The 24,117-nt window shown below is 41.3% G+C and overlaps 1 protein-coding gene across 1 annotated transcript in view; it reads right to left on the bottom strand.

The window, feature by feature from the left end:
• The window catches only part of Wnt2 (Wnt family member 2), a 40,049-nt gene that overhangs the window by 7,324 nt on the left and 8,608 nt on the right, over positions 1–24,117 (bottom strand). Inside the window, exon 4 of the mRNA XM_032905268.1 lies at positions 9,946–10,210. Coding sequence (XP_032761159.1) covers positions 9,946–10,210 — 265 coding nt within the window. The remainder of the gene's footprint in view (positions 1–9,945; positions 10,211–24,117) is intronic.

Genomic DNA, 24,117 nt, shown 5'->3' with positions numbered 1-24,117 from the left:
TATGTCTTTATGAGAGAGAGTGCAAGTGTAGTGTGTGTAGAAGTCAAAGGACAGCCTTGGGTGATGGGCATTGCTTTCTACCTTGTTTGAAAAAGGGTCACACTTGTGGATTTCTCCATTCTATCAGGCTAGCTGGCCCCTAAACTTCCAGTGTGATAACAGATACAATCACTACTGTGTCTGGTTTTTATGTTGGTTCTGTGGATCCAAACTCAAGCTCTCATTTAGCATAGGTAGTAGTTTAAAAATACCAACTAAACATTTGAAAAATAGCTTCAGCTAATGGTCCTCTCACCCAGGCCTCCCAAATTGTCGTCTTATAAGGGCAAACGTGGGTGCTTTTTAATTAACACACCTATTTTTTAAAAAGTCACGCTGCTTTATAGCGTTCTCTTGTTTCGCTTTGATTTATGTGGTTCACATGTTCTTTTGCTTTGGTTGTGAAGTGTGCCCAGATGTGTTGCCAGCCTGGTGACAGTGCTCAGTCCCATGACGTAGAATACTGTTGGCTCCGACTCCAGCTTTCCTGTCATCTTAATCCCAAACAGTGGTTCAGATTGGCTGCCTCACCTCCATGTCCATCAATAAGCAGGCAGTCTCTGCAGACAGGGAGGCCATATGTCATGGGAAGGTGTAAGGTGCTGCTTCTGGCTAAATGTACCTTTTTGCTTCCCCTATATTATGTCCCCATCCCAGCTCACAATGAGAACTCGCATATGCATGGGAAAACAGGCAAAGAGTGGAAGTTTCTAAATCGCATGTGTTTGGGACCACATATCATATTTGGTGGGGCAATATCAAGGGAACTTACAGAATCAAGCATCCCATCCCCAGAGCTATAAAATTAATAATGGAGTCAGGGTTCCCAGTGTAAAAACATTTCTGTCTCCACCAACATGCATCTTCCTGACAGCAGAGGAGGAACAGAGGGGCTTTGGCTAATAGTTCCCAGACTCATACCTCTGGAACCTGGAGGAAGGGCGCTGCATGTTCCCCCTCCCCTCCCTATTCCCTTCCCCTCCCCCTCCCCCTCTGCTTCTCTCTGCCCCTCTTCCCTCTCTCCCTCTGCCTGTATCTTCAGAAATTCCTGCCACTCAGGCCAACAGAGGCCCATATGTTGACCATTAGGGCATAAAGCAAGATTCACTTAAGCCTGTCATCCAATAGGCTGTTTCTCCTCTGCTTGACTTACACGTTGTCATTAATGACACAGATTTATTGGGGGAACAAAAGAATGTTACAGAGCAAATGTTGGAGACCGCACATTCATCTACTTGCAGGCCTTCCCCCGTCCTCACAAGAAGGATTGCAACGCTAATGCTACTTAGGAAAGGCAATATCTGTACTTAGTTCAGATGATTTGACTCATTTTTATTCATTTTCCTAGCTTGAAGGTTTGACTGGCACAGGAAAGCCATGTCCCGTTAAGCTGGCAAATCCGACAATGGAATTAACACTGTTATGGCTGGACTCTACAAGACTTTCCATACCTGATCTATCTAGCCGGGCCAAAGTTATTTCCTATTCTCCTGCTCTTCACCTCCACCTAACCCCACCTCTTGTTCCTTGAACTCCTCTCACCCCCATACTCTCCAAATAGGCTCTCTTCTCCCTACTGACCTAAGTGATTTTCTGGCATTATTGAAGCCATGTAGACTGTTCTTTTGCAGATTTGCCCCCATTTGTAAGCTGTCCTCTCCTTCATTTCAAGTGTAATCTGTTCACATTTTCAAGATCCAAGCCTTCATTAATGCCTTCTTTGAAGTGCACCCAGTCTGTACAAGTTCCATTGACCTATCGAAGGCCTATAATACACTTCCTGAAACTGGTTCCATATTTCGTAATGTCAGCTTCCACCTTCTTTGGGACAGAGGTTTGGTCTTGACCTTTCCTCTGTACACTATATAGTAATCAGGTGCCAATGTAGATTTGCTTGTTCATTAAATACTCGATTAAGATCAATTTCTTAAAAAGCAAGAATAGCCTTCCCATTTTCTGGTGAGGACACACTTTTCAACAAAGCATTTGCAAATTTGCAGGTACACATCGGGAGCAGGTACGCATCGGGAGCAGGTACACATTGTCAGTTAAGCCTGCCCCTCTTTAAACAATTTCACTTAGTATCCAGAGAGTACATGCAAGAAATGTAGCACAATCTTATTTTTTTTAATTCAGGATCTTTTTCTTTTTCTGGATGGTATGGTCTCAACGTAGTAGCTCAGGTTGACTATGCCGAGAGCTGATGTTATATAAGTGTGCTCCCATATCAGAGTATGGCTGATATTGAAATGGTAGAAATTCATATTGATAACTTAAGTGAGTTTATGGCACCAGGTGAAGGTTTTGAACTACAAACCAGAGTCAAATGAACACTTTCTTCAGTTGTCAAGTCAGAAGAACCCTAGAGATTACAAGGTGAAACATATCTTAAGAGAAGTAGAGACGTGGATGTCTTCATGACTTCCCAATCAGTAGAAACAATAGTTAAGAGCAATTTGTAGTCCTAGAGATGCCTATTCCATAAGGTAGGCTTGAGAGCTCCCTAACACTGAAATTTCCATACGTTGGAAGAAGAGATTTACCATTGTAAAGTGGATTTCATTGGGAAGGTTAAAAGAAAGTAACTAAATTTATTATTTTAGTGTACTTTTAAAAAGACCACTTTGTCTGCAACAATTAATATAGCAATTAGAAATGAGTTTTGTCATTTCCCCCACCTACCCCACCCCAGAAAAGACAATCCACCTGTTTGATAATTAATTTGTTAATTGTTCAAATAATGTCAAAGAATTGGATATACAAAATGACTTGAAATTTGTTTGCCACATTTTACATTCATTCTGATTGCCAGTGTCAGTTTAGAATTTTAGTATAACCTATGTTTATACTTTGAAGTCATATTTGTAGAATAAATGCACTGGGGTATTTATACTATATTATATCACACACACACACACACACACACACACACACACACACACACACACACACTAAACTCCATTAGATTAAAATCAAAACAGCACATTGCTTTAGTTATCAATAGAATCAGATGAGGTGACCAGCAGCAAATGATAAGTAAAAGAGCTGAGTATCTGGGCAATGAAAGCCAGAGCTGCAGCCTGTTGCTGTGTTTATTTTGCATCTTTACTCTTACCCAGAGACAGGGCCAACAAGCAGTATAACATAGTCATGACCCTTGGAAGATATCTACTAATGCAAAAGTTCTACTTAACACTCAAGGTTAAATGGAAAAAAATTGCAGGTTGTGCACTATAACCAGTGTAAAAACAAAAGAAAACAAAAAAACATGCTTTGTAATTCTCTGCATGGAGGCCAAGCCATCTTTAAGCTATAAATCTATAGAATTCAGCTAGTTAATGAACAGAATTCTATATGGTATATAACTTGCCATTCAGCTGAATTCACCACATTTACTTGCTGGATCTTGGGGATATAAGTAAGAGAGACAGTTCCTACCAACACAGGTTTTTCCTGTGGAGCCTGGTGAGACAGAGAGGTAACTGCGAATTAAACACTGCACAGTCTATAAATGGAGAAACTGAGCTCTTCTTGGGCCTCTTGGATATCAATGATATCCAATGATTTTTCTTTTAAGGACAATTAGTTTTGAGTGGGACAGATCAGTTCAATTCTGAATGAAGCCAGTGGATATAGTATGAATCAATTAGGCAGGGAATTGAATACGGCAAGAGAACAAACGTATGGCTAGAGATATTGAAAGCTGTAAGAATGGAGAAGATCAAACCATGAAGAAAATATGGAAAGAGAAATGAAGATCCTGAGGGAAAAATAAAATAAATAAAAAATAAAACCACAAAACAGCAAAGTAGAAGGGAACAAACTATTCACTGAAATGGAGTAAGATGTGTTAATAGGACAGGACAGGAGACAGGAGAGTCAGGAGTACACAGTCAAGACTAACAAATGTTTTAAGGTTGAAAAGGTTAATGTATGTATTATATAAATACTGCTTACACATTTTAAAAGATAGATTACTAGAGTGATTAATATTAATTATACAGCATTAATAATTTTCTGTGAAAATTATTGTTTAGAAGCCTCACTAGAACATTTCAATATAGTCTTGGCTTGATTCTCCTGGTACCCTTTAGAGATTAATTCGTTAATTTCTGTGTCAGAGAATAAAGCAATGAACGACTTTGTTATGTTGTCAAGGTAGTACCCAATTAATACACAGTAAGTCCTTGTACATAGCAATGGAGCAAAGACCAAGGCTACGACACATTGTTTCTCACTCGTCTGAGACTAAGGTTCCCTGTCACCTAGATTGTGCAATGTTGCCTGGCTGCAGCTTGGACAACCTATGATGGTCACGTGGTGGACGAAGCCTTGAGGACAAGGACCAAGCAACTTTGCCTTCATTGCCTTTGCATTGCCAGTGTTTATGTGTCTGGCACCTAGAACAATCTCAGTTAATATTTGTTCAGTAAAGAAATGAAGGACTTAAAATATCCTGGTATGGGTTGCGCATTATTAATATTTAGGTAGATTTCACCTATGTGTTAAAATCTTATTTCATTGTTTTTAATAACACTCAGGATCTAGTCAGTATTCATGATTGTCTGCAAGCAAGGCCACAACACAACACTTATCTAGAATATGAGTCTCTGAACACAATGATTTTAGGAACTGGGTTGCCATGGGATTCAAGGAATTCTTTGTCAAGTATAGTTCATAAGAGAAGCACAAATGCTGACACCAAGAACAACTGCCTGTCGAGCTTTGGGTTTCTACTGGACAACAGGTTAGCCAAGAATTCCATTTGCTTTGAACTTGACTGGGGAAGAGGTGGAGGCTTACTTGTTTCCTCTGGTTGAAGAAGAGACCTCGGGATGACCTCTAGCTCAGGTCAGGGTTTTATATCATTCGTAGTGAAAGTGGTCTGTGATTAGGTGCAGACACCTCTGCAGGGGAGGGCAGCATTCCCTCATTACAGATGGACCTATCTCTAACTGAAGGGTTGCTTTGATTTACTGATGCCTCGGGGCAATCGCCAGACTAGATAACTCCAGAGCCACCAGTGCTCATCTCAGAAAGTTCCTCTCTTAAGATGTGGCCTCCAATCTGGCCTGCAAAATATCACATACCCAACCTCTTGCAGTTGCTAGTACTCCAGCAGAATGTGCTTCAAATGGAGGTATTTATAGTTGATCATCAGAAAACAAGGGGACATGTTTAGTGACTGTTTCCACAATTTCTTCTTCAAGTTTTTTTTTCTTACCATTTATTAAAAACAATTAAAGATGTTCCCTTAAAAATGTGAAGTGGTCACTGGGGAGATGGCTCAGTGCAAAAAAGTGCTTGCAGTGCAAGCAGGAGAGGCTGAGTTCAAATCTTCAGAATGCAGATAAAAGACAGACATGGCTTGTATGTGCCTGTGACCATACGAAATTAATGGATCCAGGAAGCTCTCTGGCCGGTCAATCTAGCTAAAATGGCAAGTTTTATGTTCAGTATGAGATCCTGCCTTATGAGAATGAGGAAGACAATATCTTCTATGGCTTCCTCATGTGTGTACACAGTAATGTACTCATTTATGCACTCACACTACACAAAAGAAAAAAGGAAAAGAAAAAAATCTTGGAAAGATTCTAATCGAAAAGGGCTTCCATATAATCTAAATGCAGCTTTGTGGGAACCCCCAAATTAAAGTCTCATATCTTCATACTGTATTTTTATTATAGAAGACAAGCCCCCCCACAAACATATACACTTTCCACAGAATCCAAACATGACAAAAGTGAGATCATGAGAAAAGTATGGATTTTGGTTTTGATTTTTTATCTATCCCTGTTACTTGTTAACTAGTTCCAAGCAATGAAATCTTGAACAAATTACAAAACTTTGGGATTTCACTTTCTTGATCTGAAAATGAGGGGGATTACTGTCAAGAGTTAGGGTATAAATGGGTATGTAAGGGATGTAGAACAGATGTGACATGTCAGGAACTCAACCAGGGCTCCTAGCATCCATACTGAGTGAGATCTGTTCTCACCAGGATCACTCAAGCTAGCCACTTTGTGGTTCTTCTCACCAAAACTCACTCATCGTGGTATCATTGTGTCATGGATGAGGATGAATTGATAACCAAGATGTCAAGCTAACTGCAGCAGAAGTCTTAATGGTTGAAATCATTTAAACAAGTTACTTGCAGTAGAGTTTCTACAAGCATATTTTATGCCACATGAGCCATGTTGAAGTACTTTTTTGGGTAATGTCTATCAATCTACAAATAAGAATACTTTTCACCATCTCTAAGGATCAGAGACTTAAAGAACAAAGTCTCCTTGGATATCCTCTTCTCTGATGATAGGGGTAAACCAAGACCATGGACCACCAAATCATTGATTTTCTAAACCTTATTGTTAAGTTTGAAAAGTATGAGGATTTCCTGATTCTGACCCAGCAGGTCTCTGAGGAAGAATGGAGAATTATGGAGAATAATGAAATGCACTTGCAAACCCAACTGGAAAACACTCCAGATCTGTCCTGTGCACTGTTATTCTGAACAGGATGCACAGACAGAGAACAGCATAGCCAAGCAGTTCAAACACCACTCACCCATCTACCAATGCCCCAGCTGATCACCCTTCTTGCTCTTGCGATGCTCTCAAGAAGAAGGTGCCCAGTAAATTGAATATTAGTGTTCATGACTCAAAATCAACCATTTAGAAAAGGAAGATTAAATTTAGGGAAGAGTGGCTATGAATGTGAATAAAGAAAACTAACAAGAAAGAAACAAGAGGAATGCATGTTCTGAATTAAATGTGGTTACAAAGTTTTGGTCTATCTTGGAGCTTGTCTAGTCTGTAAGATGATTTTAGCACAGTCTGTGTTCATTCTGTTACAGACTCATGCTGGCCGAATCCTTTGTGTAGACTGAAAGACCTAATACTTTTGTTTCACAAGGGAGGCTTCTGCACCCCCTTAAATGCAGGAAGGCTTCATTCTCATGGGTCTCAGAATTATCTTTCACATCTCTCTATCTCTGCAAACACAGGGTAGAGGCTGCTCCAGGAAGATTCCATACCCAGAAATGTTCAGTGTGGTGTGGACCAACTTAGTAAAGAACACACCACAGAAGGTTATCCCAGTCAGGGAGACCCTCATCTGAAGACAGCCACCAGTCACATGACAAAGGGCAAGATCTAACCAGTGTGTGGGTGAAGCAAACGTCCTTGCACCTCACACCTGTGACTATTTGCACAATCCAAACATTAGCTATAAAAATATTCTCTTAATGTCCTGAACTTTTACCTATGTCATATAAAGCATTCTGAGTCTTGTCTTTATAAAAATAAATCACATATAGTTACCAAAATTACAAAAGAAACATTGCAGGTCACATGGGTGGCTTTGGCATCGTTTCGGTATATTTCAGAAAGGTACAAATAATATGGTAAGCCTATTGGAAATGTGATCTGTTGTATTGGAACTGGGTACTTAAAAGACTAGGATGGCTATTATTTGATCAACACAACTCAAGAACCAAAATATTGACTGGATTTTAAATTAGATAAGTCAAAATATTTCTAAGAAAGTATAGAAATAAGAAATTAAATTATGTTTCTTACTATGGAAGCCACTCCTTTAACTACATGTCCATGTGTATAGGGCTGCTGGAGGCAGAGTAAAATGACGGAAAGGACAGACAGTCCTAAAAGTTCTTAACTTCTTAGAGCTTTAGTTTCTACTCCTCTAAAACAGGAGGCTGAGAGCTGGTGAGGCACACTGACCAAGCCAAGGCGTGCAGTGGGCATAGCATATGTACCTATGGCTTTATGATCAAGGGGCAGACATTCAGGCTTTCAGATTTTAATAGTGCCTACTGCTGTTGCAGGGGGTCCAGCTCTGAACCCCAGTGTGCAACTACCTGTAACTCCAGCTCCAGAAGATTCAACATTCCTGGCCTCTGACGGGTATCAACACTGACACGTACTTCACACACACACACACACACACACACACACAGAGAGAGAGAGAGAGAGAGAGAGAGAGAGAGAGAGAGAAGAATAAAGTATGTAAGAATGATCAATTGAATAGCTTAAAAGGGAAGCAGGGATTGCATTCAGAATCCCCTTCCTATGACAAGAAAGTATGGTCTTTAGTTCCCTGAGTACCACCATCGAAGACAATATTCATCAGGTAGGATTATTTCCTTCAGTACATAAATTATTTCAAAACAAAGTACCAGAAAAACCCCTGTAGGACAGCACATTTTCTAGATCTGAGAGGAGGTTTTGGTCTTAAGGTCTTTTTGCCATCGTGCTTAGGAAATAGGTAATTCAAATATGTCCTCTTAGGGATAAAGCTTCGGCCAAACATGGGGACAGACATGCATCCTCTTTCATATATGATGTCCAACGTGGACAGTGATATCCAGGGCTGTTTATCTGATTCTGTAAGCTAGAGTGAGAGTTTGGTTGGTGGATTCTTAAGAAGCATCCACTATTTTGTGCCTTCTTTCCCCAGGTGAAAATGCACAATGGACTGGTGTCTTAGGGGTGCTTCACAGATTCAACAAGAGCAGATGGATATGCAAAGGTCTTAGGACAGCGCTCTCTATGTAAGTGTCTGCCTCTGGCATCTAAAATGACTAAGGTGACTCCATGCCCACGGCCAGCTCAGAGTCAAATAACTAGTTAAGGACAGAAGGAACACAGTCCACTGGGTTGATTTATGTGAAAGCAACAGGTTTCATCAAGCCTGTTGTCTGACAGGTAAGATAACTTGGTAGCAGGCCCAAAGCATGTCTAGAATGCAGAGGGGCACAGCATTACGTCCTTATGCTCAGCAGTCTTGAATTCATGTGCTGCATGCACAAACATGCTCACAGGCTGCAGACAGCTAAGTCATCAAACGACAGTGGAACTTCAACAACCCAGGGGCCAGGAAAGGGCTCTGGGCTTCTTACGATGCTTCCTGATCATCGTGTCTATCAGTTAATCTAGCTTCAGCAGCTGGCCGCATCTGTACTGTTTTACTGGCTCTGTTGCAATTACTTCAGAATGGAAAACAAACTTAGAATCTAAACCGAAGGATATTTTTTTCCTGATAGTTAATGGCATTGCTTCCCGCTAAGCACATAACTTGAGCCAACGAGGGCTGTGGCTACCGTTACCTCCTGTCCACCAAGACTCTTTCGGTGATGCTTATTTTGCTAGGGTCTTTGTGGAGGAATCTTTGTAGCCTAATATTGACCTTGAGGGTAAGAGGTAGAGAGCGTATATTTATAAAAGTAGACCAGTGAGGACAGTTGCTATGTCCAGGCTGGAAGAAGCTTCGCTTGCGGTACAGGATGGAAAGAGCATTATTTGGGATGGAAGGGTGTGGCTTTAATAAATGAGACCTATTAAATCCACCCCTTATATAAAACCCACCTATGGTCAAAAAATGTGGGGATAGATTCTTGCTGTTTTAAATAAGAGTTTCAAAATAGTTTAATAAGAGACAAAATGTGTTTGACAATTTTAACCATATTGAAAAGAGCAAGGGATTGTGAAATAGAGCAGACTTGGGGGATTTGTCATGGGGGAAGATTATTACAAAACTGTACCCTACTCAGCCTGTGATCATAGAGAAGATGCTGGGTGAGTGCACGGAATGCTTATCTATCCCCTTAGCTAGAATTCTGTGCAAGCAAGAATTCTGCTGATCTGCATATTTTGACTTTTTGCCACATACGTTCTTGTTAGTTCATATTTCCTCAGAATCTGCACACTATCAACCTGTTTCTCTAACTGCTTGTGTGAATTTTCTGTGCAGTCTCAATGTGAATTAGACAGAGCACAAGCCTGGAACCCGAGGAGAGGCATCTGCAATTACACAAATGGCCTGCGGAAAAATATAGGCATTCAGTTAGGTTGTAGAACATTACTGTCTAAAGGAATTCTCTTAACTTACCTGCCTCTCGGTCCCTGATACAGTAGTCTGGAGAATTCTCAAAATACACAAGGTCATTTTTCGTTGGCTTCTTAAACTTCTTATTGGCTACAGTGAAGCCAGTGCCATCCTGGTTCATGACCACCTGGATGGCCCCGTTGTACTTCCTCCAGAGATAGTCGCCTGTTTTCCTGAAGTCAGCCATGGCCAGCCAGCATGTCCTCAGAGTACAGGAACCGCTCACACCATGACACTTGCATTCTTGTTTCAGGAAGCGCTTTACAGCCTGCAGGAAAAGGCAGAGAGAGGCAAGCTCAGTAGGGCAGTCTAAGCACAGGACCCAGCTATGAGTTTCCCTACCTCAGTGCTACCTCAGGGAAGTAGCTCTGAGAAGGCTGGATCATGGGGTCCTGGAGCATCTCTCGCCATTTTCTGGTCACCTTGGGTAGACTGTTGGTAACTGCAGCCATTGGGGGATAGGTTGAGAAATGAAGGGGACTCCAGTTCTGAACCCCAACCTATTTACTATCTATGTAACCAACACTCACTATTTTATAGGATACATAGCAGCTTATTTGTTTTTTATTTCTAATTTAAAGCATTTTCATACAGTATATTTTGATAATATTCTGTCCCCTTTCCTAACTCCTTCCTCTCCTGTCACATTCTCTCTCTTCCTTCTCTCTCTTCTCTCTTCTCTCTCTCTCCCTCTCTCTCTCTCTCTCTCTCTCTCTCTCTCTCTCTCTCTCTCTCATAATTTAAAGTCAGAGGAAATGTAGCATTTTCTAATACACAATAGCATCTTTACCTCAAAAATGTATATTACTACAATGTTAAGTATCCTTTATCTGAAATGATTAAAACCAGAAGTGTTAGGGATTTTGGAATTTTTGGAATTTGGGAATATTTGCATATATAACACGGGATGTCTTTGAGATGAAATCTCAGAGTCAACTAGAAATTCATTTATGTCTATGTTTTGGACACATAGCCAGAAGGTAGTTTTAGACTGTATTTTGAATTGCTTGTGTTCTGACTACAAGCTGCCTTATGCAACCAGGTAGAAGGTTTTTCCTTTACACCGTTATGCCATTATAAAAAATATGCCACATTTGGGAACTTTTTTAATTTTAGATTGTTAGGGGAGGGATGTCCAACTTATACCCAAACCAAATAGATAAAGCAATTACTAAATCTCATCTTTCAGTGACCCAACAATTGGCTGACAATTCACTTACCCGAGTAAGTGGCTACATGTGGGATTCTTGCCATACAGCGGGCAGGTAGGGTTGCAGAGTGCTCTCTCTCTCAATGCCCTTACATACTGCATCAGACCTACACTACCATTTTAACCTTAGGAGGCAGAAGAGCAAATCCTAGAGACATTAATGCGCTAGTCTAAGGAACACAGCTAGTAGTGAGGGCTAAACCATATTGCATTGAGACTGACCCTAAATTCATGGTTATGCCACAGCTCTGGCCAACTTACACAGCTTAAATGATCCAGCTGTGCTCATGCTGTTTCTTGCTAGGAGGCAAGAGAGACTGGGACAAGCCTGTGTGGGCAGGCTCCTGGCATTCAGACTCATCTCCCATGGATATGAGGGTTGTAGTGTCAGGGAAGGGCAGGTAGACCATAGAAATATCCAAATACATTTCTGCTTTGGTGTTGGGATGAGTTTGCCATGTGGCACCATTTGCGGAGACTCAGTGAGTTCTTCCTGTCTTGCTTCATTGCCCTTCAACATGTCTAAGAGAGCGTAACAAGATGCTCAAGGTCTGCAGAAAAACCTCAAGCTGCTATCCTTCCCATTGTATGGATGGCAAACCAGGGCTCAAGGAGACAGTGGGATACGTCTACAGGGATGCATGTAGAATGGCTGTGAACAAAGCCAGTTGCTAAAATCTCCTGGATCAACAGTGCATATAGATTTCAAAATGTCTCCTCGTATCATGTTCCTGGTGAATATCCTCCCCCGGTTCTCTTTCATGAGATTCATATTCCAAGAACTGACCCTGTTTTTTTTTTACTCTGCTACGTTTTTTCTCACCTTTCAATCATTGTTTTTCAAAGGTCTCTTAATATGACAGTGGTGCTAATGGGTTGTGAATATTGGAAATTCAAAGCCAAAGACGCCAAGAAGGGCAGTTTAGGAGACCAGAAGCTATGGGGATTCACCAGTCCCTAGATTTGGTCCTCATGCAGAAACAGCCCAGTGGAGCATGTCTGCCAATCAGTCTGAATCCCCAAATTAGGGGGTGCCTAGGATGTGCCTAGGAAAAGGGAACAGTGAGACCCTTACTGATATTCTCCAAAGTGCTGAGGAAAATTCTTAGAATCTCTCTTTCTAAGAAATGGAAGGTGGGAGTTTCGACTCTGCTCTGCATTCTTCCAAGGTTCTGCTATATTGACTCGACATGAAGTGTAGAGGCAGTTGAGAGAAAGGTAGCTGAACTATGCTGCTTGAAGCGCAAGTCTCAACCACCACCCACTGCCTCTCCCGGGTACACAGTTTCCAGCTGCCTCTCTCTAAAGACCTCACCATGGTCTTTTGCCCTAATGCTTGACAGGGCTTTGTTTCTTGTACAGGCTTGCTACCTGACCAAGAAATGGTAGACTCGGATGAGCAGAGAGGATTTTCATTCCAGGAGTCAGCCTCAATTTATTCATTAGCCTAGACATGTGTCAAAAGCACTCAAGGGCTGCTAAGGGAACAACAATTCCAGGCAAGGTATCACAATAGCCCTAGGTTGTTTGGTTGTGTGGCTTGATCGCTGTCTTCCAATGTGGAGCATTGACCCCCCACGCAGTGGTCCCCACTTTGCCAGGCGCAGTGGAATGTGCCCTGTATACCTGGGAGTGGTCGTTCTGATTATGAACCAGTATGGAAGGTCAAGGCAAAGGACTGGATTCTCCACATTATGGGGACCTGAGCATCCTGTAAAGGACATTATAATGAGATCTTTCTCTCTAATGCCTTTTATATTCCCAGTGTTAGGCATTAGGGTCACTGGACCATCCAGTTGTAGACTTTGCCATAAATGATCTCAGGGTTATCTTCTAGGCTCTCGAACTTATCTAAAGGCTTCCCTCCTAAGATCGGATAGCATTACGCATGCCAAGCACTTTGTGTTCCTCCTGAATTCCATCTGCAGCTAGGCTATTCACTTGTAAGCCGCACTCCTAGTTCTAAAAATAACAGGAGACATCATTGCCCTGCCTTTGTTATGCTAAGTTTCCAGGTGACAAACTTCAGAGCTGATATTTTTATATGATTACTGGGAAGATTTGCATATTAAGTTTGGATCTTAAAAATACACTTTAAGCAATTCTTATGAACCCAGTGGCAGGGCCAGATGAGATGCTGTTGATCTGTGTAGACACTTCGTACCTACTTTATTCAGGAGCTCAGAAGCTGTGTGCTCCAGGGCTTGCCAGGACCTCTCTGATCCAGCAGTGTCCTAAATCCTGATGGGGCATTTCACTGCTAACGCACTGACTTTTCTTAGCATTTAGAAAGTGGTGATGATTCAGTTTGTATCAATGGGATTTAAGGATAGATGAGTGTTGGACTTGAAATCTCCTTCACTCTTTAAAGAGATAGGAGAGAAATGCTTTTTCTGTCTCTAGATGATTTTCTTAAAACGGTATGACACAAAGGACAGGAGAGCGGCAGTAAGAACATATATGAAACAGTACACACAGTCTTGATGGATGTGAGGCCCTGGGCTCTAAAGACTGTTGTGGGGTTGCTCAGGAAGCCCAACTGGGACTTTCCCAGTATCCAGACTTCTTGTGATCCAAGATAGCAAGTTCTCCTCATTATTTAGGTCCCCTCCCTGGGGGGAGGGGCTGCCCTTGGGAACATGACAGTACCAAAGTTAGTTCTTGGTGTGGATTAGTGACAGACCTCAGCTGACAGCTCACTCTTCTACTAGCTGTAGTGGGATCCTCTGATGCTGCTTGTATGCAATGCTAATATCAGTACTGTAGGATCTAGTTGCCCCAAGAGGAGCAGATCCTCACATACACCAGCTTTTGTTGTATAAGCCTTGATCCCCAAGTTGTCTGTGATTGGTTAAGAAAGATTCCTACAGTTTGTAACTGGGAAGAAGAGAGGTTGGTGGGGCTTCAGGGACCACCAGGAGGAAGAGGAGAGAGGAGGAAAAAGTAAGACTTGGCCATGGGGTAGAATGATTGTGAACACATGGCCACGAGGGCTGGCCTGATGTAGCAGTCCAGGCAGAACATGGCAAGTGATATCTTGGGGTTATTGACAGGGAAGTAGACAAAATAGCATAGAGGGTTGATGTCTACTCAGTTCTAGTGCTTTTCTGGCTTATTATAAATATAAAGCTCTGCGTCTTTTATTTGGGAATTATATGATCTAAGGAGATGTAGAAACCCCCAAATACTTACTGCAACACAGGCTTCGAACCACACCTCCCTCCAGTTAATATACAGCAGGCTCAACGTTTGCACTTAGGAGTCACCTCTACCTCTATTTGAAGGATTTATAGACTTTAAAACCTTGAATACAGCGAAGCCCAACTCGAGCAGAGATGTCCAAGAAGGGGATCTATACTTTGAAGTTTTGCTGAGTTTTACGTATGGTGAGAATAAAGCATGGGGACATACCATGAAGGTCTTGAGTTCCAATAGCTCCCTGTTATAACACCATTACTTTTTAAGATAGGGTTTTATGTAGTCCAGGCTGGCCCCTAATTCACCATGTAGCCAAGAATGAACTTCTAATCTCTGTTTCCACAGGACGACAGGTGCGTGCCAGCATACCCACTTCTTAACAGGGTCCTGGGGATTGAACTCAGCCTTGTGCAAGCACTTTACCAACTGAATAACAGCTGTAGTCCTACAGTAACCTTATTAACTACTGCAACCATTTATTGAGAAATTAACCAGACTTAACCAGGCTCTACCCATGATGGTTTAGATCTATTATCATGTACACATCACAGTTAAGCACAGAAAGTAAGTACTCCTATCCCACAGTTCTGCAAATCAAGGCCCAGTATGGCCAGTACAATTTTCAGCCATCAGCTAAATAGAGGCAGAATTCCCAGGTCTGTGGGAAATTTCCTAAATTTTGTACATTTCCTAAACAAATGTACAAAAGCCTAAATCACATTTGGATCTTCCTGAAATGTTGAACTATACACACTGTCCCCCCCTTTCCCCTCTGCTCCTTAGGGGCAATCCAAAATTCACTTTATACTATTAGCCATAACTAACTATGAGGAGAGACCCAGATGACATCAGTGGGAAAATGGGTATGCAAATTCTGGAGCCTGGTGAATGTTGGTATTTTGAGGCTCTTTAAATGAGGAGGCAGCTCTTACGCATGAAAGCAAGTCACACGACGCGAGCAAAACGCAGAAGACCTTTTGTGCTACTTTTTAAATCTCTGCGTACGTGTCCACACAGAAGAGGAAGGGAAAATGTTCTTTTACAATCCGGCTGTGGTCTGAGGAAATGCAGAGTCTGGCAGGAGAAAGGAAGACTCCATCTACTCTGTGTAGTAAAGTTTCAGGAATCCGGGGATTGTTCCCTGGCAACCGGAGAGCAGAGCAGTGGTTCTCGTTTCTGGCTGCACATTAAAATCACCTGGGGATCATTTGCAGCCCCTTCCCAGGCTGAGTAAATCAGAGCCTTGAGGGGGTGGGGCAGGCATGGGGCCCAGGCCCTGACAGGACTTAGAGTTCTTCAGGTAATTCTCATTCGAAGCTTGTGCTGAGCATGCTGTCCCGGGACTGCAGGAGAGAGGCTAAGGAGCTCCTGCTCCTCTACAGCAGTCTGGGGGCCGGTGGGGGGCGGAGCATCAACAGCTGCCTGCGGTGGGAGCGGGCGCTGCATTTCTATGGACAGGGAAATCTAGTTACCTAATTACAGTTGTTCCCCACTCTGTGTTTCTAGGGTGTCTGAATTACTAAGGAAACATTTCCACAATCTTTGCGTTGGCTGCTCTGGGGAAGATGAAAGATGGTGGTACCCAGTGGTCAGACCCAAAGCCAACGGCGGAGGGTGTCAGTATATGTATATGATGTGCAAATATTACACTATTTTGTGTTAGGAAGTTAAGCATCTCAGATCTGAATATATCCTCAGGCAATCCAGAAATCAATTGTCTGTATAAGCAAGGGGCAATGGTATTGATAAGGACTGTTAGCAGTACAGTCAAGTTTGGTGATGTCCCAGGGTTGGATTTTATTATCTGTTACCGAATGTCACGCCTTTCTGTGGTGAAGGATTCCCTTGGAATGAAGGATTAACTCCACGGCTGAGACCTAGCGTCAGGTCCTCCTAGTCCACACACACTCTTTCCTAGGTGCCACGGCTTCCCTTGGTCTGATCATTCTCTTCTCATAGTACATCCTTAACTCCTTTAAGGTGCACAGAGGATGCATTTTCTGAATTCTTGCATGTCTAAAAGGTCTTACTTCAGCCTTCACATTTGATTAATAGCTTGGCTGGGTATAGAATTCTGGATTGGAAATAGTTTTCTCTCAAGTTTAAAGGTGTAACCCTGCAGGCTTTTTGTCTCCTGTGTTGCAGATGGGAACTGTGGCATCTCACTGGTTCTTTTAAAATGTTTTTATAAATGTTTTGTCTTTTGTTTCATTTTTTTGCATAAAAACTTTTCAAATCCTTCTCATATTCTTGGTGTTCTGAAATATCACACCTTAGGTATTTGTTTTCCCCATTAACCCTCACCGACAGTCATCAGCCTCTTTTTCAACCTAGACTGGTAGACTCTAATGCTGAAATATTCACTTGCATATCTGCCTTTCTCTACCTCACACAGACTTTATGACGTTCCAACTCATTCATGGACCTTGAAAATCCAACCTCTATGCCTTTTTAATTTTCAGGGATTTTTTTTCCAAAGACCTTTCTTCCTGGCTTATTGAGGGGGAAAAAAACCCTGCATTCAGGTAACATTTCTGTTTCTTCCTGACCCTTGTTCTTTCCTCCCTAGTTGGGAAAACTGACGTGTCCAACTGATGAGTTTGAAGGGAGGACTAAAGACTTTTCCTTCCTTCTAGCCTATGAAGGAAACACTATGACCAACCCAGTGACCTCCTGACTGGCCTTCCATGCCTGGTCTTTGAAAGGCACAGAGCGACCACATTCAGGGGTCCATTTGGAAGCACTGTGCTGCACAAGGCTTATCGCTTGGTGCAGGCTTTTCCCAGCCATCAGTGAAACGGAAGTGTTTCTTTCATCTATCTGTTCATTTAGTACCTGGTTTCAAACCCCGTGAGGAACGGGGAATTGTTTGTGGACCTCCTTAAACTCCATTTATCTCCTGGGGCTTTCGCTTTACTCTTGGAAGATTTCTTTAGTTTCCCCTTCCAATTTCTTGTCCCCTTTCAGCAGAATTTCAAGTCTCCGCTTTTATTTACAGATGCCACTGTTTCCTCGGAAGCTTTGAGAAGACTGATCAGGCTTTGTAAAATGTCTCCTCCCATCCCTGAGTTACTGATTTTTTTTTTAAAGATTTATTTATTTATTATATGTAAGTACACGGTAGCTGTCTTTAGACACACCAGAAGAGGGCATCAGATCCCATTACAGATGGTTGTGAGCCACCATGTGGTTGCTGGGAATTGAACTCAGGACCTCTGGAAGAACAGTCAGTGCTCTTAACCACTGAGCCATCTCTCCAGCCCGAATTACTGATTTTAATTCGGGAGCCATTTCCATCTCAATGCCCATACTTTCCAGTGCCCACATTGGCATTTTTGTAACTCTCTAAATACAGTATTTTCTACTTTTGCAATATTTTTTCTTTCTCCATCGTGAGACTACGACCTCATTCACAACCTCAGATGCACACCGCCCTAAGTTAGGTCTCAATTTCTCTGTTGTCTCTTGAAATCTCTCCTAGAAGCTCTCCTGTTCTCTTCCTTCCTCTGAACCTTACTGAAGGTCACTGGGACAATCCCATGTAGGGTATTTCTGGTCAATCACACAGTTCTCACGCATCCTTATATCACAGAACTCGACAGCATGATTCCTGATGACTCCCTCTGCATGTCCGAATTGCTTCTGATTTTTCCCTTGTGGTACCCCGTCACTACAAGCCTGCTCAGGTGCTCGGTTAAGAAAGTCAGATGGAGAAAACTCTCAAGGACAGCCACACTTTGTTAGTGGCTCTAGTACAAGGAGCATTATTATTTCACTTTCTCTAACATTCTTCAGTAGGTTGCAATGGTGAGGATCTTACTTAACACACCTTTATGAAACCGTTACATATTTGGTTTTGAGCATTTTAAAGTTTTATTTTTTAACTTGGAGTCTTATTTCCTACTTTTAGAATTTAACATTTTAAACTTCCTTTTTTAAAAAAGAATTATAGATGTTAGCAATCTACACGACAGAGACAAACTCTAAATGCTGAAAGAAAGAACTGTAGAAGGCTAAGCTTGAATTATGTAGGAGTCCAGTTTCTATTTCTTTGCCCAGCCTGCTACCAGAATATAGAGAAGAGGCGTAATATTCATTAGTTTCTTCTTTTGTGTCAGACCATGTTAAGCATTTTAGAGTAGCTATTTTACTCAACACGAGCATATAAGGCATATGATTATTGCTCTACTACAGAAAGGGATGCTGAACCCCTAGAGGCAGAGCCCGTCAGGGAGGCCGTCCATGATACCTCACACTAAGCCCTTTCCACTCTTCTCATCTGGGATGTGTGAAGCCCTGTGTACATGTTTCCTGGGTTTAGTGAGTCCTATGCTTTTTTGATATGTAGCATCTGCATCGTTAAATATGTTCTGAAAAGAATTACGTCGCCAAACATAAAACAAACTTCTCTTAAGGAGAAGGTTTTCTACATCAGCCTTTATGAAAACTGAGCAGAAGGAACTGTTAGGGTGACTTTATCAAATTCTTTTTATATAAAGAATATAAGATTTTTTTTAGCATGTATTTTGCCAAGCGTATGGACTCTGGATTGTGTCATATTAATTATTTTCCAATCTAGAAAGGAGAAGTCATCTACTTTATGCCATATAAAACATTTGCCAATGATCAATTGGCCTTGCCTTAGAAATCAAATACATAATTTGTTTCTGGTCTCTGCTTGCCGAGTGCTTACGAACGAAAGCACTTGAAGACATGTCAACGCTACAGTTTTTAGTTAGTTCTATTCCACAAAGCAGCTAACATATTTTGGGTCCTATCAGTTTTCCTGAGGAAACACACATTAAAAACACATTATTTAATTTCCAGATTGGCTCGGAGCCAAGTGCATTTATTACCAATTAAATCCTTTGGACAGACCCACATCTCTAAGATAGGAGTTACTGAACACTGAAACAATTTATATCCTTCAACCGCTCATGTGCTGGAACGAGGGAAGCAAGAGATGTTTATTAGAAGAGGTGCACTTGGTTAGCTTATGCAAACATTTATTAAGCTCAGTAAGGCACTGTGATTTCTTCAGTTCTGTCATCTACTAAAAACAGTGACTGTAGGGTGGGCTTGCTCAGCTAGAAAATATAAGGTGTGCGATTTGTATTTATGGGCCTAAGCATTACCACATACACAATAATTCTAGTTGACAAATGATGCGGCCCTAACACACATTTTCTAATAATGGACCCTTCGTGGAGCTGGAAACAAGTCTGTTATGAGTTGCCCGCTGTGTGAGAGCTTTAAGTTTGGCCGGGTTTAGGTTCACACTATAGAAGGTAGGCATCTAGCCTAGCGAATGCGTACTAACTTGGGACTTAGTGAGGCAGAGGCTGGCTTGCTTATGCGAGTTCTCAAGATCTGAGCTTTGAATGTTATGAACTGAGGAGGGCAACCGGAAGGCACAGATCTGCTAAGCGAACTCTGTGCCCTATAAAGATGCACAGGGTCGTTGGTGAGAAGGGCAGGATGAAGGGGAGGTGAGCACAGTTTGGTTCCATTCCTGCCTTGTCTGTTGATATTCCTTACTTTTAAAGGGTGGGGTTTCCTTTCCCTCCTATTCCAGCTCTCTGAAGTCAGATCCATTAATTTTTATTACCTATTTCAAGTGCTAATGGGGGGGGTATTTTTTTTGATATCTTTATTAGAACTTAGATTTTTTGCCTTAAGGTCCTGCTTACGAGTTATACCACATGGATTTTGTTTGCTTTAGAGGCATTTCCTGTGGATGCACTTAGAGTTTGCTGGGCTCCAGCTCTCCAGTGGGCCATGTGCAGGGCCTTGGTCCTCTCTCTTGTCAGTCTTTGACTGGGACTTGTTTGAGCAGAGTGCTGGAGTCCTTCACTCCAGAAGGCCCTACCCTACAAAATGCAGGGCACCAACCGAAGTAGCATCTTCAGATGACTTCAGTTAGCAAATACAGTGAATTTGTGTGCTGATTCTGACTACCAATTATATTTATGTCTCCTCATACGTAAAGTACCTAACTATTTGGCTTTCTTGACACCTGGTGCATATGCATGAGCTTCTTGTTTTCTATGGCAATGCCTGTCCAAAGCCATGTTCAAGGATTAGAGAATCTTGCTTGCATATTGCCCCAGTCAAGCTGACATTTATAGCTAGGAATTCCTCATAGACAATATTAACCTTTATCATTACAAATATCAACATAGCACAGTTGCCACATGTTCTGTTTTATAATTCATTAATATCAGAAAGCAAACTCTAACAGTCCTGACATTTACACTTAAAACTAATCATAAATTCAAGGAGCTAGAAGAAATTCTGCAATTTTCCTAATCTACTTTTAATTATCAATTCAAATATATTATAAAAGCTTTGAACTTTGATACTTATTACTCTTTTGAAGCAAACTTAAAAGGACTTGAAAAAATGTATAAAGATTGAACTCAAGTATTGAGTGTCTTTCTAGAGACATCCAAATGTCTTAGTGTAGTACTTAAGTATCTCTTGATGTGGCAAAATACGTGTCCAACTTTTGCTCCCATTAAATCTGTCAGTGGCTCTGCAGCATTTCTTTATGGGAAATCTCTTATCTCTACCTTGTAGGTTTCACAGCGAGAGAGAGAGAGAGAGAGAGAGAGAGAGAGAGAGAGAGAGAGAGAGAGATATTTATCTCCCCAGCTTACAGACCTCACTCTGGTGTGCCACTTGGTGCAGCTGGTCTTGCCCTTAGGCACCACCATCTTTCTAACTAAAAGTTAGTTTCCCGTGGTCACGCACCTTTTCTTTTTTCCATATTCGTTTTCTTATCTGACTCAGTACTCCCAAATGTGTTTCCCCAGGGAGTTTGACAAGTTCCCTTTTGAACTAAGATCAACCCAGTCACTGGTATTGCTTTCAGACCTGCAGGGTGATTTGTTGAAAAATGCTGTGAATCTCTCAAATGAGATCAACTTGCTTAAGCTGAGTCCAGAATGACTCATGGCACATTTTCAATATACAGACACCATTCCCCTGGTAAAAACAACTGTTCCCCAGGAGCCTTCTTTGTTAAAAAGTAGATGTCCATAGGTGTGTGGGGTTATGTCCATTCACCAACACTTGTGTTTTTTATTATGATACATATTGTAGTAGTTTATTTCAACACCATATTGGTTTTTATTGCTATAACTTTGAGGTAAACTTGAAGTTCAGAATGTGAGAGACCCAACAAGGGTAAGCACCAAGTCTCACCTCTAGCTAAGAAGGTGTTTGCAATTGCTACCTCCTGGGAGAGGGAAAATCAGTTTTCTTTGATGTAGTGACACTGGGCATATCAACAGCACTCCAGGGAAAGCCTCGTTCTCAGGAATTGTTGACAGATACAAAATGGTCTCTATGTTTGATTTTTTTGTTGTTGCTGTTGGCGGTTTTTGTTTTTTTTTTTTGATTTATTTTTGTTCTTTTAAAGGAGACAAAGAACAAAGTTGGGTGGGTGGGGTGGAGAAGGAATTGGAGGATTGGAATTTAGGAACAAAATAGATTGTATAAAAAAAATTTAAAAGTAAAAAACTTGACCAAAAACAACTAGCCTCATGGTCCCTGTAGAACGTTTCTGAGATAAAGCTATAACAAGGGACAATGTCATCAGCAAAGCCACATTCCAAGGGCAGAAACTGCTGTTTCTTGTGCTTTCTAGTTTTTAAAAGAAATATAGAAATACTGTTTGTCTTTCTAGAGAATTCAGAAATTCAGACAATATGAAGCTCTGGACAGTGCTTATAGGTAGACACAGCTGTCACCTTAGCCCCTTGAGGGCAACGATTTCACCTGAAAATTAGAAATACTCATGCTACTCTTTATGTCTATTAAGATTTGGAAAGACCCTATTATAAAACCTTCAAAAGACCTTTTAAATTAGCAAAAGTTCGCCTGTTTTGTTAGGGCATTAGATTGTAGGCAGAGTAACAAATTAAATCCTAAGTAACGGTTTGAGTTGGGCTTTGAGCAGCTTCTCTTACCTGGGTTATAAACAACTTTAACTCCACTGATGTGCAAAAGACTTTTGCTGAGCACCTACAGTGTGTGAGAGACTGGGCTGTTTGCCTGTACGCTGCGTATTTATTTCATTTACCATCTCGTCTGACTAAACCAGTGAGCAAAGCCACTGTAATTGCAAGATGAATCCTCAGGTGGGTCTCATATTGAGTTCCATGTCCTTTCTACTTTCACCATAACAAGAGACATGTTTTGGAAGCATGTTTAAAGACTTCTTGCTATAGAAATATTCTTATGGAAATTTCTAGAGAAATTGAAGGGCAGTATTTGATTAGGTAGATATTCTGACTTAGATTCACTTAGTGAAGTTTAATGAACTTGTGATTATTTCTTCTTAGAAAAGAAAAATAATAATTTAAAAGGCCTTCGAAAGCTCAGGAAAGAAAACAAATGGCACCTCTTTACCAGGTGTCGTTTGCTGGTCGTTCACTAAAACTTATCTTAGAACTGGCAGCTCTTCCTAGTGTATCTTCTTTAGACCTACAAAGAGTTGCTGGGGAAACTGTGAGAGAAAAGCCTTATACCCAATGAACGTAATTTCTAGCTCTCTTTGGAACCAGAGAACTAGACTCAATGAAGAGCAAATCTCAAGTGAATGTGAAAGAAAAAAAATATTAGCGATAAAATCTCAGAAACGGTTAGCATGAATGATAATGCAAATTTAGATGGTATTGCAAACTCGAAACACGTGAGGGTGCTCTGTCCAGCTGTCAAAATAAATTAATTAAGCTTTAGTTATTACGGGAAATTGAGACGGAAATTGGGGGAAATGTGGACGGCAGTACTGGGATGTGACTTAGCATTGCCTAAACAGATATGTCTTGGGACGAATGACTTTTCTTTCAAATAAGATTTGCCATCCTCCCCACCCCCACCATTATCCTCAGTTTTTAAAGGTAGCTGGTGCTCATTTCAGACAGTCTGGGAAAGGCTAAAGTCCAACAGAGGGAAAAGACGGAGTTGATGTTGCTGTCAGCCCTGGGAGACTGGGACTTTCTAGAGCTGGGCCAGTTGGAAACTTTGCTGAGGAGGACTGACCAGCCTGTTCTCGTTTTGATTCCACAGATCTTCTGCTGGTAAGGAGAGGGAGTAGGGACTGGGGGTCTAATGACCGCAAGAAGAGAATTAGAGACGCATGTTGATCTCAATGCATTTGCTCTCATTAAAGTTTATATTCGCTGACATCACACCTCTCCTTGAGAAAGTCTGCCCACCCACCATTAATTAAAGCCACATTTTTAAAAGTCAGTGTGTGCACTTTTATCCTAATCAGAAGTAGCCTCCGAAGTTTTGGGGAGTAGGCAGGAGAATATCTGAGGCCTGACAGCTGTTCACCTCTAGGTAGTGAACCATCATGTGATTTATATTAAAACACTTGTTTATGTAGGACCTAGCGTATAATAGCTAAGACCTATTACTTTGAAGATTAGAGCTATTCAATGTCTAATGACATCTTATAAGAACATTCTTTTGGACACGATGTAGTGTCATATAGTCTATCTTTCCTAATAGAGGAATCAAGTTAAAATATCCCATTCAAATAATTAAGCAGGGCATTCTTATCAAAGACATCACACTCCATAACTTACATGCACTCTATCGATGACAAAACGAAGATCAATATATATTACTCTTATCTGAATCATCGCACAAACACAGTTACTAATTGTAGGATTGCATAACCAATGTCTATATTCTTGGCAGTGGTCATGATAAGTTCCCGACTCCATGCAAATAAAGATTGTGAATATTCAAGT

The sequence above is a fragment of the Rattus rattus genome, chromosome 6 (assembly GCF_011064425.1).
Source record: "Rattus rattus isolate New Zealand chromosome 6, Rrattus_CSIRO_v1, whole genome shotgun sequence".
NCBI lineage: Eukaryota > Metazoa > Chordata > Mammalia > Rodentia > Muridae > Rattus > Rattus rattus.
Note: the sequence above shows the minus strand (reverse complement) of the source record. Positions and strands in the feature narration are given on the sequence as shown.